Source organism: Alligator sinensis, unplaced genomic scaffold, assembly GCF_000455745.1.
Source record: "Alligator sinensis unplaced genomic scaffold, ASM45574v1 scaffold233_2, whole genome shotgun sequence".
Classification (NCBI taxonomy): domain Eukaryota; kingdom Metazoa; phylum Chordata; order Crocodylia; family Alligatoridae; genus Alligator; species Alligator sinensis.
The window spans coordinates 3,254,580-3,267,103 of NW_005841941.1; the positions used below are offsets into that span (position 1 = coordinate 3,254,580).

General features: G+C 45.9%; 1 protein-coding gene across 4 annotated transcripts in view; it reads left to right on the top strand.

Annotated features, from left to right (window-relative positions):
- Positions 1–247: 247 nt before the first annotated feature.
- BARD1 (BRCA1 associated RING domain 1) overlaps positions 248–12,524 on the top strand; it is an 81,051-nt gene continuing 68,774 nt past the window's right edge. For 3 of the 4 annotated variants that reach the window (XM_014518196.2, XM_025199373.1, XM_025199375.1), the window contains exons 1-3: positions 248–411; positions 521–577; positions 6,201–6,337. In XM_014518196.2, coding sequence (XP_014373682.1) covers positions 281–411; positions 521–577; positions 6,201–6,337 — 325 coding nt within the window. In that variant the 5' untranslated portion in view covers positions 248–280. The remainder of the gene's footprint in view (positions 412–520; positions 578–6,200; positions 6,338–12,524) is intronic. The other variant, XM_025199374.1, reaches the window with a different exon arrangement.

Sequence of the window (12,524 nt, forward strand, 5' to 3'; positions counted from 1 at the left end):
CGCCTCCGCGGCCTGCCATAGGCAGAGCCATGTGCACCTCACAGGTGGCAAACTCCTGAGGCAGCTGAGCCCTCTCACCGGGCGGCTCAGCCTCGGGGCCAGCTGGGCTCGCACGGGGCCGAGGCGGGGATCCACAGCCCCGCCCCCTCGGGGGAGGGGAGACCCCCGCGCCTTCTCGCCGCACATGCGTGCACCGCTCCCGCGCTGCCGCCCGCGCCTGCGCACTGGGCTGCAGGCGGAAGGCGGTTTAATTCGAGTGGCGCGGGGCCGGGCCGGGGCAATGCAGGCCGCGCTCCGGGCTCGCTCCGGCAACCGCCCCCTGTCGCCAGTCATGGAGCGGCCCAGCCGCGCCTGGCATCACACGCGCGCCGCCCTGGAGCAGCTGGAGGCTGCACTGCGCTGCTCCCGCTGGTAACTATTCCCCCCGCGGGAGGGGGTGGGGCTTTATGTGGGTGCTGGCCGCGCTCGGCGCATGCGCGGTGTAGGGCTCGCTTGACACTTGACACGTGTTCCCCCGCAGTGACCACGTGCTGAGGGAGCCTGTGTGCCTGGATCAGTGCGAGCACGTCTTCTGCCTGTGAGTACTGGCGGGGGGGGGGGGGCTGCGCACCTCCTCCCCCAGGGTGCGCAGTGCCTGCTGGGCGGGCGCGAGGGCGATGCGTAGACCTCACTGCAGCTGGAGAGGCTGGGTGTCCGAGGCTCCTGCAGTGTCATGCAGCCAACGCTGGCTGCAAGGGGCCGCTAGCGGGTCAGCGGACTTCTGGACATGTTGGATCCCGCGGTGCTGGGAGCGGTGGGGCTATGTCAGACTGCTACTAGCCAGGGCATCTTTCCAGACAGCTTTCCTAGCCTCGCCTCTGGGGATTGCTCCCTGTGCTCTATGGAGACCCACGCTGCTGCAAGTGAAGATGGTGGGTGCCCCCTGTGCCATACTCTTGACATGCAAGGGTCAGTACGCTGTGTTCATGCTGTTAGGTGGGCAAATGGGATTCGCAGCACGCACCCTGAGGTTTCAAACGGGAGTCAAGGGTCCCAGAAACGTTTTGCCCCAGTGTGGGCTCTCTGAGGCATTTGCAACAGAATGGATGCTTTGCTCTGTTACTTTTTCTTTTTTGGGGATGCAAAAAGGTAAGTAAAACTGTGAAAACTAGGAGCTGGTACTGTCGGAGGGGCACCTTGAATTGAAAAAGGTTGGGAACCACTGTCCTGAACAACATGTGTGAGCCTGTGGTAGAAGGAACCTCCAGTTGTTTTGAAAGGCTGGAAAGAACTTGCTGCTGCTCGTGTGTCAGCTGATTTGGTGCAACTGTTTTGTTTATCTGCTTCTACCTCAGTGACTTACAGCTAAACCACTGTAACCTTAATGTTACACCCTCACTAGAGTGAAACCCTTTCTCTGGATCACCCAGCAAGTACTGCCATTTTAAAGCGCCTTTGATAATTGTGAGTTGTGTGCAGTTGAATGGGATGGCTGTTCCACAGGGAAAGCAAATGAAAAAACTAAAGAGTTACAAGTTGGTCTAATAAAAGGTATCATCTCTGAACCAAGAGTTCTAGAGTTTTGCATTTCTTTTTGTCTCAGACCAACATGGCTACCAAATACATCCCTAAGTTTATGCTTCATTTATATAGGTTTTTGAGAATAAAAGGGTTGAGAGCCATAAGAGGGAAAAATAGAACTTAATCTGTAAAAGAGGGAACTTTTTCTTATTGGGTTCGTACAAAAAAAAATCACAAATCTTGCATTCACTCAGTTCTGCAGAGAGCTCTGTGCAGGGGCCTTTCAGCCTGGAGCTCAGCATGGCTTTAGGCATGTTCAGTGGTCTGTCAACATGGAGGCTGTTGCAGGATCAAAAGGTACATTTTACATTTCAAATTGCAGTTTATTGAGCAGTAGTTCACCCTCACAGTATGTAAGAGAGCAGCTCCCTAAACTCTAGGGCTGAAATGATTGTACCTTTATATTTGATTTGAACTGCCCCTAAGCATTCCCAGGGGAACCTTTCAGTTACAGGAATTAGCCTGAAAATGTTCACTAATCATTTCTCACCATAAAAACATTCGTCTAATGGGACAGTTTATGTATTAGAGGCAGGAATACTAATAGGCTTTACTAATATACAGGGGATTTAAGCTCTCCAAGCTGGTATATTTGTTTATTTTAAAATATATTACTAACAGGTGTCTATTTTCATTCTTCAGAAAGTCCTGAGAAGCAGTTATGATCAAATATATGAATTATCCAGGCAAATAGTATACTACTAGCCAATTGCCCCATAAGAATGATTGGGGTGGGGGGGGAAGGAGCCCCATGCCCTGCTCCCCCCACATCTGGACCCACTCCCCCTTCCGTCCTTTTTCTTGGGGTCTGGGCCTGTTCCCTCCACCCTGCTCCCCCTGTGCTGCAGTGGTGGGGGAAGGAGCAGGCCTGGGCCCAATGTTGGGGAGGACTGGACCTGAGGGAGGGGGGGAAGCGGACCCGGGCTGACCCAGGAGTGGCAGGGGAACGGGAGGAGTGGGCTCATGGCTGATGCAGGGGAGGGGGGTGAGGGAGGAGTGGGCCTGAGTGGGGGGAGGAGGCCTGTTCATCCCCTCCCCTTGCTGCTGCCACATTGGGCCAGGCCAGGCCCGCTGCTCCCCTCCACCACCGCAGCAGCCTGGCTGCTCCCCCCACATCGGGCCCACTCTCCCTGACCCCTGCTGCATCAGGCCTTCTCCCCTTCTCCCCTTCCCCCATTGCTACTGCCACCACCACGGTACACCTGCTCCTTCCCCCCCCCCCCCGGGGTTGGCCCCCCCCCGCTGCTGGGTCAGCCCTGCACGTGGTGACAATGCAAGGGGGGGAGGCAGGCTGAGGCCAGCGCCAGTGCCCTCTTTTTTTCCTGTCCCCTCCCCGGTGTCCTGACCCGACTCTCCCACCCCTGTGCCGCCACCACTGTCACCTCCAAGGAGCTGGGGGGGGAGAGGGCATGGCCAGCTCTGGCCTTGCCTGCCCCCCTGCTCCATCATCACCATCTGCAGGAAGCAGGGCTGAGGGGGTGAGGCCAGCACAGCTGGCCCCGTTACCCCTTGTGTCCCTGCCATCATGGTGACACATTGCCACCTGTCCAAATGCTTCTTTGCACTCTGATTGGCTGTTTGTCAGCCAGTCAGAGCATGAATAAAGCGTTATAGACCGTCAGATTAAGGCTTTTATAATGTTAGAATACATGTTACAGATGAGAAGACATGCAAATCCTTAGTTCTACAATTAACTCGATGCCAGTTATGAGACAGTAGTTTACCTTCTGTCTTAGTCTTTTCTTGATACAGTAGTTGCTACACTAGTAGAAGTTACTTGACCAGTACCTTTCCTTCATGCCATGAGGTATGTTCCTTTCAGTTATTCTCGCAGTCTCAGTTCAGGGAATACTGGGTTTTACGGGGAAAATTGTACCAGGATGCTCCTTCTGCTTCTCTCAGGGGTGATTACAATCGGGGTGGATAAAAATCGATGATTTAAAAAAAAAAAATTGGATTTTTTTATTTAAATCAGATTGTGTTGATTTAATCCTATTTTTATTTTTAAAGATGCTTTAAAAAAATCTATATAAAGATAGTTTTAATTTAAGATATGTTAAAGCTCAAAGATACTATCATGGAATGGGTAGGGATTATAACTTCTAATTGTATACTATTCAGGAATATATATCCATTTCACCTTTTTAGAAAAGTTTTATAAATAGGTCACAACAGGCCATGGACTATATTAGGGGCCCAATCTTATGGGGTTCCTAGAGGCTTCTCTATAGATTAGTAAAGATTAATGAAAACCACTCTACCCAATGGAACTCAGGGCTTGGCAACCTCTAGCACACAGGCCAGAGCATGGCGCACACAGCCATTTTGTTTGACACACCAGGTTCTGAGTAGCTGCTGCTGGCCACAGAGCCCAGGCTGCTCGTAGCAGGTGGCTGGGAGGCTGCATGACCTGCTGCAAGCAGCATGTGCTCTGTGGCAGGCAGCAGCTGTCTAGAATTCTCTCCGGATGTGGCAGGTAGCTGAGAGGTTACAAACAGCTGCATTGGGCTCTGGAGCCCTGGCACTGCCACAGCTGCATGCATGCTTAAGGGTACATGGCAGGGAAGAGGCCAGGGCAGTGCAACCCTGGCCCCTCCCCTGCTGCCCATCCAGAGATGCACGTCCAGCTGTTTGCAGCCTCCCTGACACCTGCTGCGAGCAACCCAGGTTCTGTGGAGGGTAGCAGGGGCCTCCCCAGAGCTCAGGCTGGCTGTGGCAGGCAGCTGAGAGACTGCAAGCAGCTACACTGAGGTCTGCAGAGCTCCTGCCTGGCTTGTTGCTGGGGGTGGGGCTGGGGTTGTGGTGCATCTGCCTCTTCCCTGCTGTATGCACTGAGGCGTGTGTGCAGCCACCACGGGACATGGAACAGAGCCCTGGCCCTGGCCCTGTTCCCTGGTTTAGCTACTTGCAGCCTGCTTGCTACGAGCCCAGGCTCCATGGTCAGCAGCTGTACATGCACCTTGGGGTGCGTGGTGTAAAAGAACTGGAGCAGTGCAACCCTAGCCCCTACCCCATTGTCTGTCTGTCCATGCACCTGCTGCCAGCAAGGAGGATTGGACCCCTCACGACTTCCCACCCCACATCTGCCCTTGGAATGCCAAGTCAAGGGCCATGAGTTGAGGTTGCGGTGTTTTTGGTATTCCAGCCAAAAACGTTGCTGACCCCTGGTTTAGAAGATCCCATTAAGCATCTCTGTGATGCTTCACTTCAGTTCTCAAACTTGGACTGTCTCACCAGAGGTAACATCCTTGTTAACAGCAGTATATGGAGATAGAGAGATAACGGACCTGATTACCTACCCATCATCCCTCTTGTCTCTCTGCAGGTTTCTTAGTCAAGTCCTTACCAATCTCTAAAAGTGCAGATTTTCAATAAGTTAAATGAATAGAGGGTATCAAACAACAAGAATGCACTTTTTGTAGAAAACCATGATTAAATCGAGGCTTCCTGACCAGCAATTTTAAATCTTGATTTAAATTGATTTGATTTAAATTAAATCTACTGTGATTACAATATCAAGGTATTGCTGCCTAGATGCTATTTACAACCTGATGTTCAGGTAAACAGTGTGGTTTGCTTAGTGTGAATTGATATTTTTTGATTAGAGTTCTGGGTATTGTTTTATGTATTGTGATAAGGTACCAAAGAGAGGCAGTCTGAAGTGGTAAATGAATTCCATTCACTTCAGGTTACCCGAAAAGATAGGGGTTTATATTTTAATAGAATTGGTGGTATTCTAAAAGCTGTGTGGGTAACTTAAGAACACTTGAGAACACTTAAGAACTTGAGACTCTCACTTGATGGCTTCATTTAAGTTTTTAAATGACCTTTACTGGGCAAACCTGTTTCTCCTTGAGCTGTTTCAGAGATAAATGCTCTCAAAGTAAAGTGATAGAATAATTCTAATACCTACAGATTCCCGTGGGACTTCTTACTGAAGAATGTTCAGACAGGTGTAACTTAACAGTATCATGCCAATTTTAACAAGACAGGGGAAAGTGATAGCTTAGTATAGATTGGGTTTTCATTCCCTTTGTAGAGTTGGAATGCTGTTGAAAAACAGTATTATGTTTAGATGAGGTACAGAAAAACCTAGAGTTTTAAGCACTCAGATATAACAAGTTAACAGAAACAATTGGGAGAAGTGGAGCTTTGACATATTTTGTAAATTTTGATCAACCTGCAATTGGGTAAGATTAAAAAAACCCAACACAATAAGCAGCTTCCTGGTGCGACGGTTGGACTTGGTTGACTTAATTCTGCCTTGTGGCTTGCCATACAATGTTATCTGGCTTCCTTTTGTGCATTGGCAAGTGAATTTAAAATAAATCTTTTTATGCTATACAGTGTTTGCTTTGTGGTGTCAAAAAAGACCTTGTTCAGCTATGTTTCAGCTGATTGTAAGGAATATCCAGTGACTTTGCACTTTCTCTCTCCTTGAGAGGTAAGCTCCTATGGATTAGCTTTCACTTACTGCAGGGTAAGAGTATGTGTGTTCATATAAGCAGTTACTTTGGAGCAGCTGACACGCGTTAAATGTTTTCCAGCATTTTGCTTTGCAATAACTAGTCTATATGCACATATCCTGAATATATCAATTCACTTGTTGAATGACTTGTTCTTATATGCTTGACTTTCAGTGACTGTGTTGGTGATTGTGTTGGCACAGAATGTCCAGTGTGTCACATGCCAGCCTGGGTACAAGATGTACAAATAAACAGGCAGTTAAACAACATGATCCAGTTGTGCAGCAAACTACGGCAGCTACTGGGCACAGGTAAGAGAAAATATTCGATCCTGTCATAATAAACATTGTATTCAAACTCGCATCAATTTCATATGCTCTTAAAAGGCTTGAACTATAGTCTCTTTTAATATTCTAAAAGATTATTCATACTGGAAGATGAAGAGGACAGACTCTGGGTTTCTTATTCTGTGAGTCAGCCTGGATCAGGGGTTTTGGTAGCTTTTTAAAGCAGCATGCTGCTTCTTGTGACCTGGCTGCTGCTGTGGACCTCTAATCTTCCTCACTGTTGTGGGTCACCACCCATCCCTGTAGCACCTGGGTTGCTGGCTGACACTACCACCTCTGCCCTGTGTTGCCAATTCCCATCCTCATTGGTAGTGGGGTGGTGCAAATTCAAGTGGCAATAGTAAGCAACACTTGTTATAAGCAGGTGGGGTGAGCAGCAGGATGGGCTGTGGAAGGAGGTACTATGAAGGGATCATTGGTATGACACAGGGCAGAGAGGAGGAAGGTACCAGGTTAGGTTCTGTGCCGCCACAGGCCAGATCTATGCCACAGGCTGTAGGTTTCTAACCTGGATCCTTGCTATAAAAAGGCAGAATGTCTTTAGTAGCTTTTTGGTATATAATTTACCAAAATCTACTGTTTGCTAAATTTACATGAGTATGCAATGTTCCCAAATGATGTAATAGTTAATTACAGATACTAATGTTTCATGCATTGTCACTCAGTATTGCCAACCCCACCGTGTCAAAAATCATGAGACAAACTCTTAAAAATTGGGAGATTCGGAATGTAAATCGTAAGATGCTATTTTTGAAGTGTGTATGGGGGGGTGTTATTTGTGAAGGTGTGGGGGGGTGTGGGCATGTGTGAGGGGATTAGAGCCTAGGGAGTGGGGCGGGGTCCCTGTAAACCCTGGGAGGGTACTGTGGGTCAGGAGTGAGGGGCAGCAGCAGGGCTGGTGGGGCTGTGGCTTGGGAGTGAAGGTCAGACAGACAGACAGAAAGGCAGACACTCAGGCACATGAAGACAGGCTGGGGCGGGTTGTGTGACAGAGCCATGGGCAGTTCATCCAGGAGCAGGGGGGAGCTCTCCCTGCCACTGCCTGCACCCCTGGGAGAGGCATGGGGGGCACATGCCCCTTGGATTTGTGCATGGTGCAGAGGCTGGCTGCAGGCTGGGGCTCTGCACTCTGCTGCCTTTGCTCTGGGAGCTTTGCAATGCTGCCAGGTAGACAGGAGATGCGTGACACAGCCAACACATGGCTCCCGGGCAAAGGCAGCAAGGCACAAAGCCCTAGTCTGCAGCCCACCTCTGCCCCGCGTACAAATCCAGGGGACATGTATACTCCCCATGGCTCCCCCCACACTCCTGGATGAGCTGCCTGCAGCTCTTTCACATGACCCACCCCGGCCCTGGGGCCCCATTCATCCGAGCCCCTGCTTCACTTCTTCCCTGACTATGGGGGTCTCAATCGGGGGTTCCCCTTACCCCTTCCCTTCCACAGAATTATTGGCACAACACTGCTCTACATGTGCCAGAAGATCCTTGGGCCATATTCTGCAATGAGTCCTGTTCAAGGATCCCATTTCAGGATCAGTGCTTGAGTTCTTTTTTGCTAATCACTTTCACTGATGTACCTGTAGACATAAAGTGATTGTTCATTTTCAGATTAGCTTGCACATGTGAAGTTTACTTTATATTTACTGCTTAATGATGAGGAAAGAGCTAAGTCTTAGTTCATTGGTGTTCTCGCAAGCCAGAGTGATGTGACTCTTCTCTGCAGGGGAAGTCTGTCATTGCTGACAGTTGTGATACTGACTATGCACTGCTGTGGGATTTCCAAGGTGAATATAGGCTGTTTGACAAAATAGAAAAAATTGGAGCAAAATGATTGTAAATGGGTGTCTATTTTCCTTAAACCCAAAAAGAGCATTTAAGTAGCATCGCATTTTAGGAAACATTAATTTAACTATCAGTTACAGAAAAGAACATTTTTTTTGCTCATAGCTTATTACCAATATATTTGTCTAAATAGAATATTCTCATGTATTATCCATTGGATTCCATCAATATGTTTACGTCACAGTCTCTACACTAGTCCTTTTTTACATCCAACCACTAGATTATTACCTCACTGAAGCAGCAGGGTTCGGGGATACGTTGAAGTACAAAAGATGTTGTATTTGTACATTATTACAAACTCTTGGTGACCAAAAGTTATGGATAAAATGAAAGGAATAGCTTTTGAGAAAATAATTTAGGAATGCTGACATGCTTTAAGAAAATGGTAGGATGCTTTAGGGATGGTTGGTTTCTGAGGCTTTTGAGGTAGTTGGCTTAAGGTCCTTTTGCCCAGTACTGAAGAGTGATAGCCAAGAAGAAACCTTTTCTATTTATTAAGTGACATTTAATGGTATTCAAGATGTCTGTGTGGTTGGGGGAGAGGGGAGCGAATCAGTGAGCTAAGGTTATTTTGATCTCGGGTGTAGTTTCCCTGTATGAATGTTTTCACTACATAAACTATGGAATTAAATGTATTTGAAAATATAATTTACATAAAGTGGTAGAAACTAGAGGAAACAAATAATATTTTCTTTAAAGAAGAAAGCTTTGAGAAACCTGACATTTTCTCAGGGTGCTAGATTTGTATGTAATGTGGTTTTTAATAATTACAGGGCACGCCTACCCATGCATTAAGGCACTATGGTTACTGTACATTAAGTTTAGTATGTGTAATAACAGGTACTAACTAAATGTGTAGTAGCTCCAGCACGCATCTTTTAAGAGATGCTAATGCGCAATAGATTAATTCTGCATGTTAGCACAAGAGCATGGCTTTGCTGTGATGCACTAATGCACACTAGAATTATTCTGTTGCATGTTTAGTGTCTCATGTAGACGTGCCCCAGTAGTCTTAATGAGCCTAATAATTTGTAATGGTGATGGTTTTGTTTCACTTGAGTATTGCTTCACCAGGAAATAATGCCAAGATATAAATTGATGTGGTGATTCAATTTCCATTATTGGGTAGTTTCTCTCTATATTAAATATTACTGCCTTTTTGTGTTTTTTCACTCCTCACTTAAGAAAAAAGCTTTTCTTAAATGCATAAGTAGGTAACTAATGTGTCTAAATGAAAATACATATTACTAAACTATATTTAATGACAAATGACAGGTGGCTTCAAGAATTGAAAATGTTCAGTTTGCAATAATACGGTAATTTTCTCTATATATCTTATTACTTTTGGAATTTTATCCCTTGATGTGAGATGTATATGATGCAACAATACATTGTGTAGATAAAACACAATATTAAGTCCTTGTGACTCAATTATTGCAATCTGAAAATGTTCATAATGTAGATAATTGCATTTTTGCAAGTTTCCAGATGGGTTATGAGAGGCAATTAAAAAAAAAAAAAAAAAAAAAAAAAGGCGGGGAGGGACCATGAAATGTACCCTTTAGATAATCAGAAACCAGAGAGAGTAGTGTGGGTGTTCTCTATAGGAAAGCTTGGTCATTGTTTGGAAATGTATTAGAAAGAACTAGTTGAAAACGTGTCCTTTGCCCTTCTTGGGGTGTATTTACACATTAACATAGCATGTACTAATCATAAAGTTAGCATGTGCTGTGAGCAGTTGCAAATTAAGGGTTAATACCCTTTCTGACATGCACTGCATGAGGGCTGGGGATCACAGGCCAAGTTGGCTCTGCCAAGGAGCTGCCAAATTGGCTTCATGCCTACCTGGCTTGCCTGCTCTATAGAGCCATATAGGTCCCAGGAATGGGGCTGCAGCTCAAATCAGGCCCTTGCCATCCTGCAGCTGCCCAGATTGGGCCCCCATCACTCCTTACTAGCCTGGGTTGGGCCTGTTGCCTGCCACTGGCCTGGATCAAGGCCAGCTGCCCTCTGCCAGTTGGCATTGTACCTGCTGCTACCCACCAACCTAGATAGTGCCCAATGTGGGGGGTCCCATTTGGGCCTGCCCGCCCCCACTGGCCTGGATCAGGTCTGCCATCAGCCTGGATCAGGCCTTCTGCCCCTGCTGACCTGGATCAACTTCTGCTTGCCTCAGATTCCCTGCCCTTCCCATCTTCACAGCTTTCTTTTCACCTATTGCTGCCAGCACTGCTGCCACTTTTTTTTGTGGAGTGTGGTGGTGGGTGGACAGGTGGCTTCCTCTTCCCTGTCTGCTCCCCTGGGATAGCACCAGCAGCATAGGTAAGCAGGGAGCCAAGGAATGTTTTGGTGGGGAAGTGAGCTCTAAGGGCTGGGGGGGAGGAGAGGGAGGAAGGGGAGGAGTGCCAAGGAGCCTGGAATCAGAACAAAGTAGGGTGAGAGGGAATTTTTACTTTTAGGGCTCCTCCAGCTTCCCCCGCTGTCACTCTGAGGGAAGATGGAGTGTCCACGTGGGGATGGTTGTAATGGTGTTTCCTGGGATGCTGGAGGGCTTCTCCCAACTTGTTTTGGCCCTCTGGAGCAGTCTAACATGACTGCAACATAAGCTACCAAAAGTGAGCTAGAAATAATACTCGCCAGAAGAGGACTATTTTTGAAATGTGCAGAGAGTACTTAACTCAAGTTTTTCTGTGATAACATGCAGGCACTCCTGTTTTAAGAGCCCTTAACCCACTATAAAGGTAACATCATGTAATGTCACTGTATGTGTATAAGTCTTTCATTTTTTAGGGTTTCTGATCAGTTTGGGTCTTTTGGTTTATTAATGGAAATCATTTTCTCTATCCAGTTGGTGCACAATAGGCTAATTAAGGAGTGCTTTCTCCCCAGTACCTACTGGTATTGCATGTAGCTTTAGCCTATCCAAAAGCCTGCTTAGATCTCAGTTCAGAATATTATATTTGATTTCTAAGGACAAATTCCACAATGTTAAAGAACTTGTTTAAATTTAGGTTTTTTTGTCAATTGAAAAGTGCCAGTTTCTCATCTTTCTTTACAATGTGTGGGTATGATTGTGGAAGAAGTGGGTGATAGCATGATAGGGAAACGCACTAAATAGTTGTCTGTATTGAAGAAGTACAGAGAGGACCCAGTCAGCCATGCCCACTTCTGTTAAGGGCTATGCATAACAGTAGTGAATTGAGAGATGGATCAAAAGTAGATTCACGTTGTCTCTTCAGATAGCAACTTTGCTGCATTAAGGCTGGATGTTGCCTTTGTGAATAAAATCAGAATTTGGAGGAGTGATCTGTTTTTGGTGAGTATGGGAGGAGGGGTAGATACTTGATGTTGGCATTTCTACGCCAATTCAGTTTCTTAAGCACATGAGCAGATGGGTTGTTTTTGAACTAGATTTCAGCTTACATGGAAGAAGGAAATGTCTGAGGTGGGCTTTTACTGTTAATTTTAATTGAAGAGTGGAAGATGGAACATGGGGTCTGTCTTTTATTACTTAACATACAGCAGCACCTATGCTCCTCAACAATGATCCAAGCTCTATTTTGTTTTATGTTGTTATAGGTAGTTTGATAGTTCTTGCCTTAGTACGAAAGGGGAGAAAGGAAGAGTATTACAGAAAAATGGGATATCTTGAAGTCTCTGTAGCAAAGCTAGGGCTAGAATATATATCTGCTGACTAGCAGTCTGGTCTTAACCTTAAGATTATCCTTCATTTTTTATATTTCTGGGCTTCTACGTTTGGGTGCCAAGAAAAGCAAACAAAATACTTAAATACCTGAAGATTTCTGTTGCCCTTGGGTATGGAGTGACTAGTAGTACAAGACATAAAAATCAAAGCCCAACACATGGATTTGGGTGGTTCTGCCCTTTAAAAGAAAAAAGGCCTATTTTGTTCTACATATTTATAGTTGAAACCTGTAATTGAAATGTGGGATCTACACTTTAAAAAGGTATTCAGTATGACACATCTTAAAATAATTGGTTAATAATAGAATGCGAGTATTGTAAGAAACAGCCTGTAGGTGGCAATACATACAATCATTTATTTAAATAAGTGAATGGGAGAGTGTAATTTTTTAATTCACATGTAATTAAGTTCAAAATTAGAATTACTTAAGAATTTATTCTATTTAGCCAGCATTGAATCTAAGATGCTGCTGCTTAAACAACTAAGCATATCTTTTGCATATAAGCAATTGTGACATATTTAGGGTGTGATTATGTTTATACAGGCATAAAATGGAGCATATAATGGAAAATCAACTACTGTGCCTGCCTACCAATTTCTGTT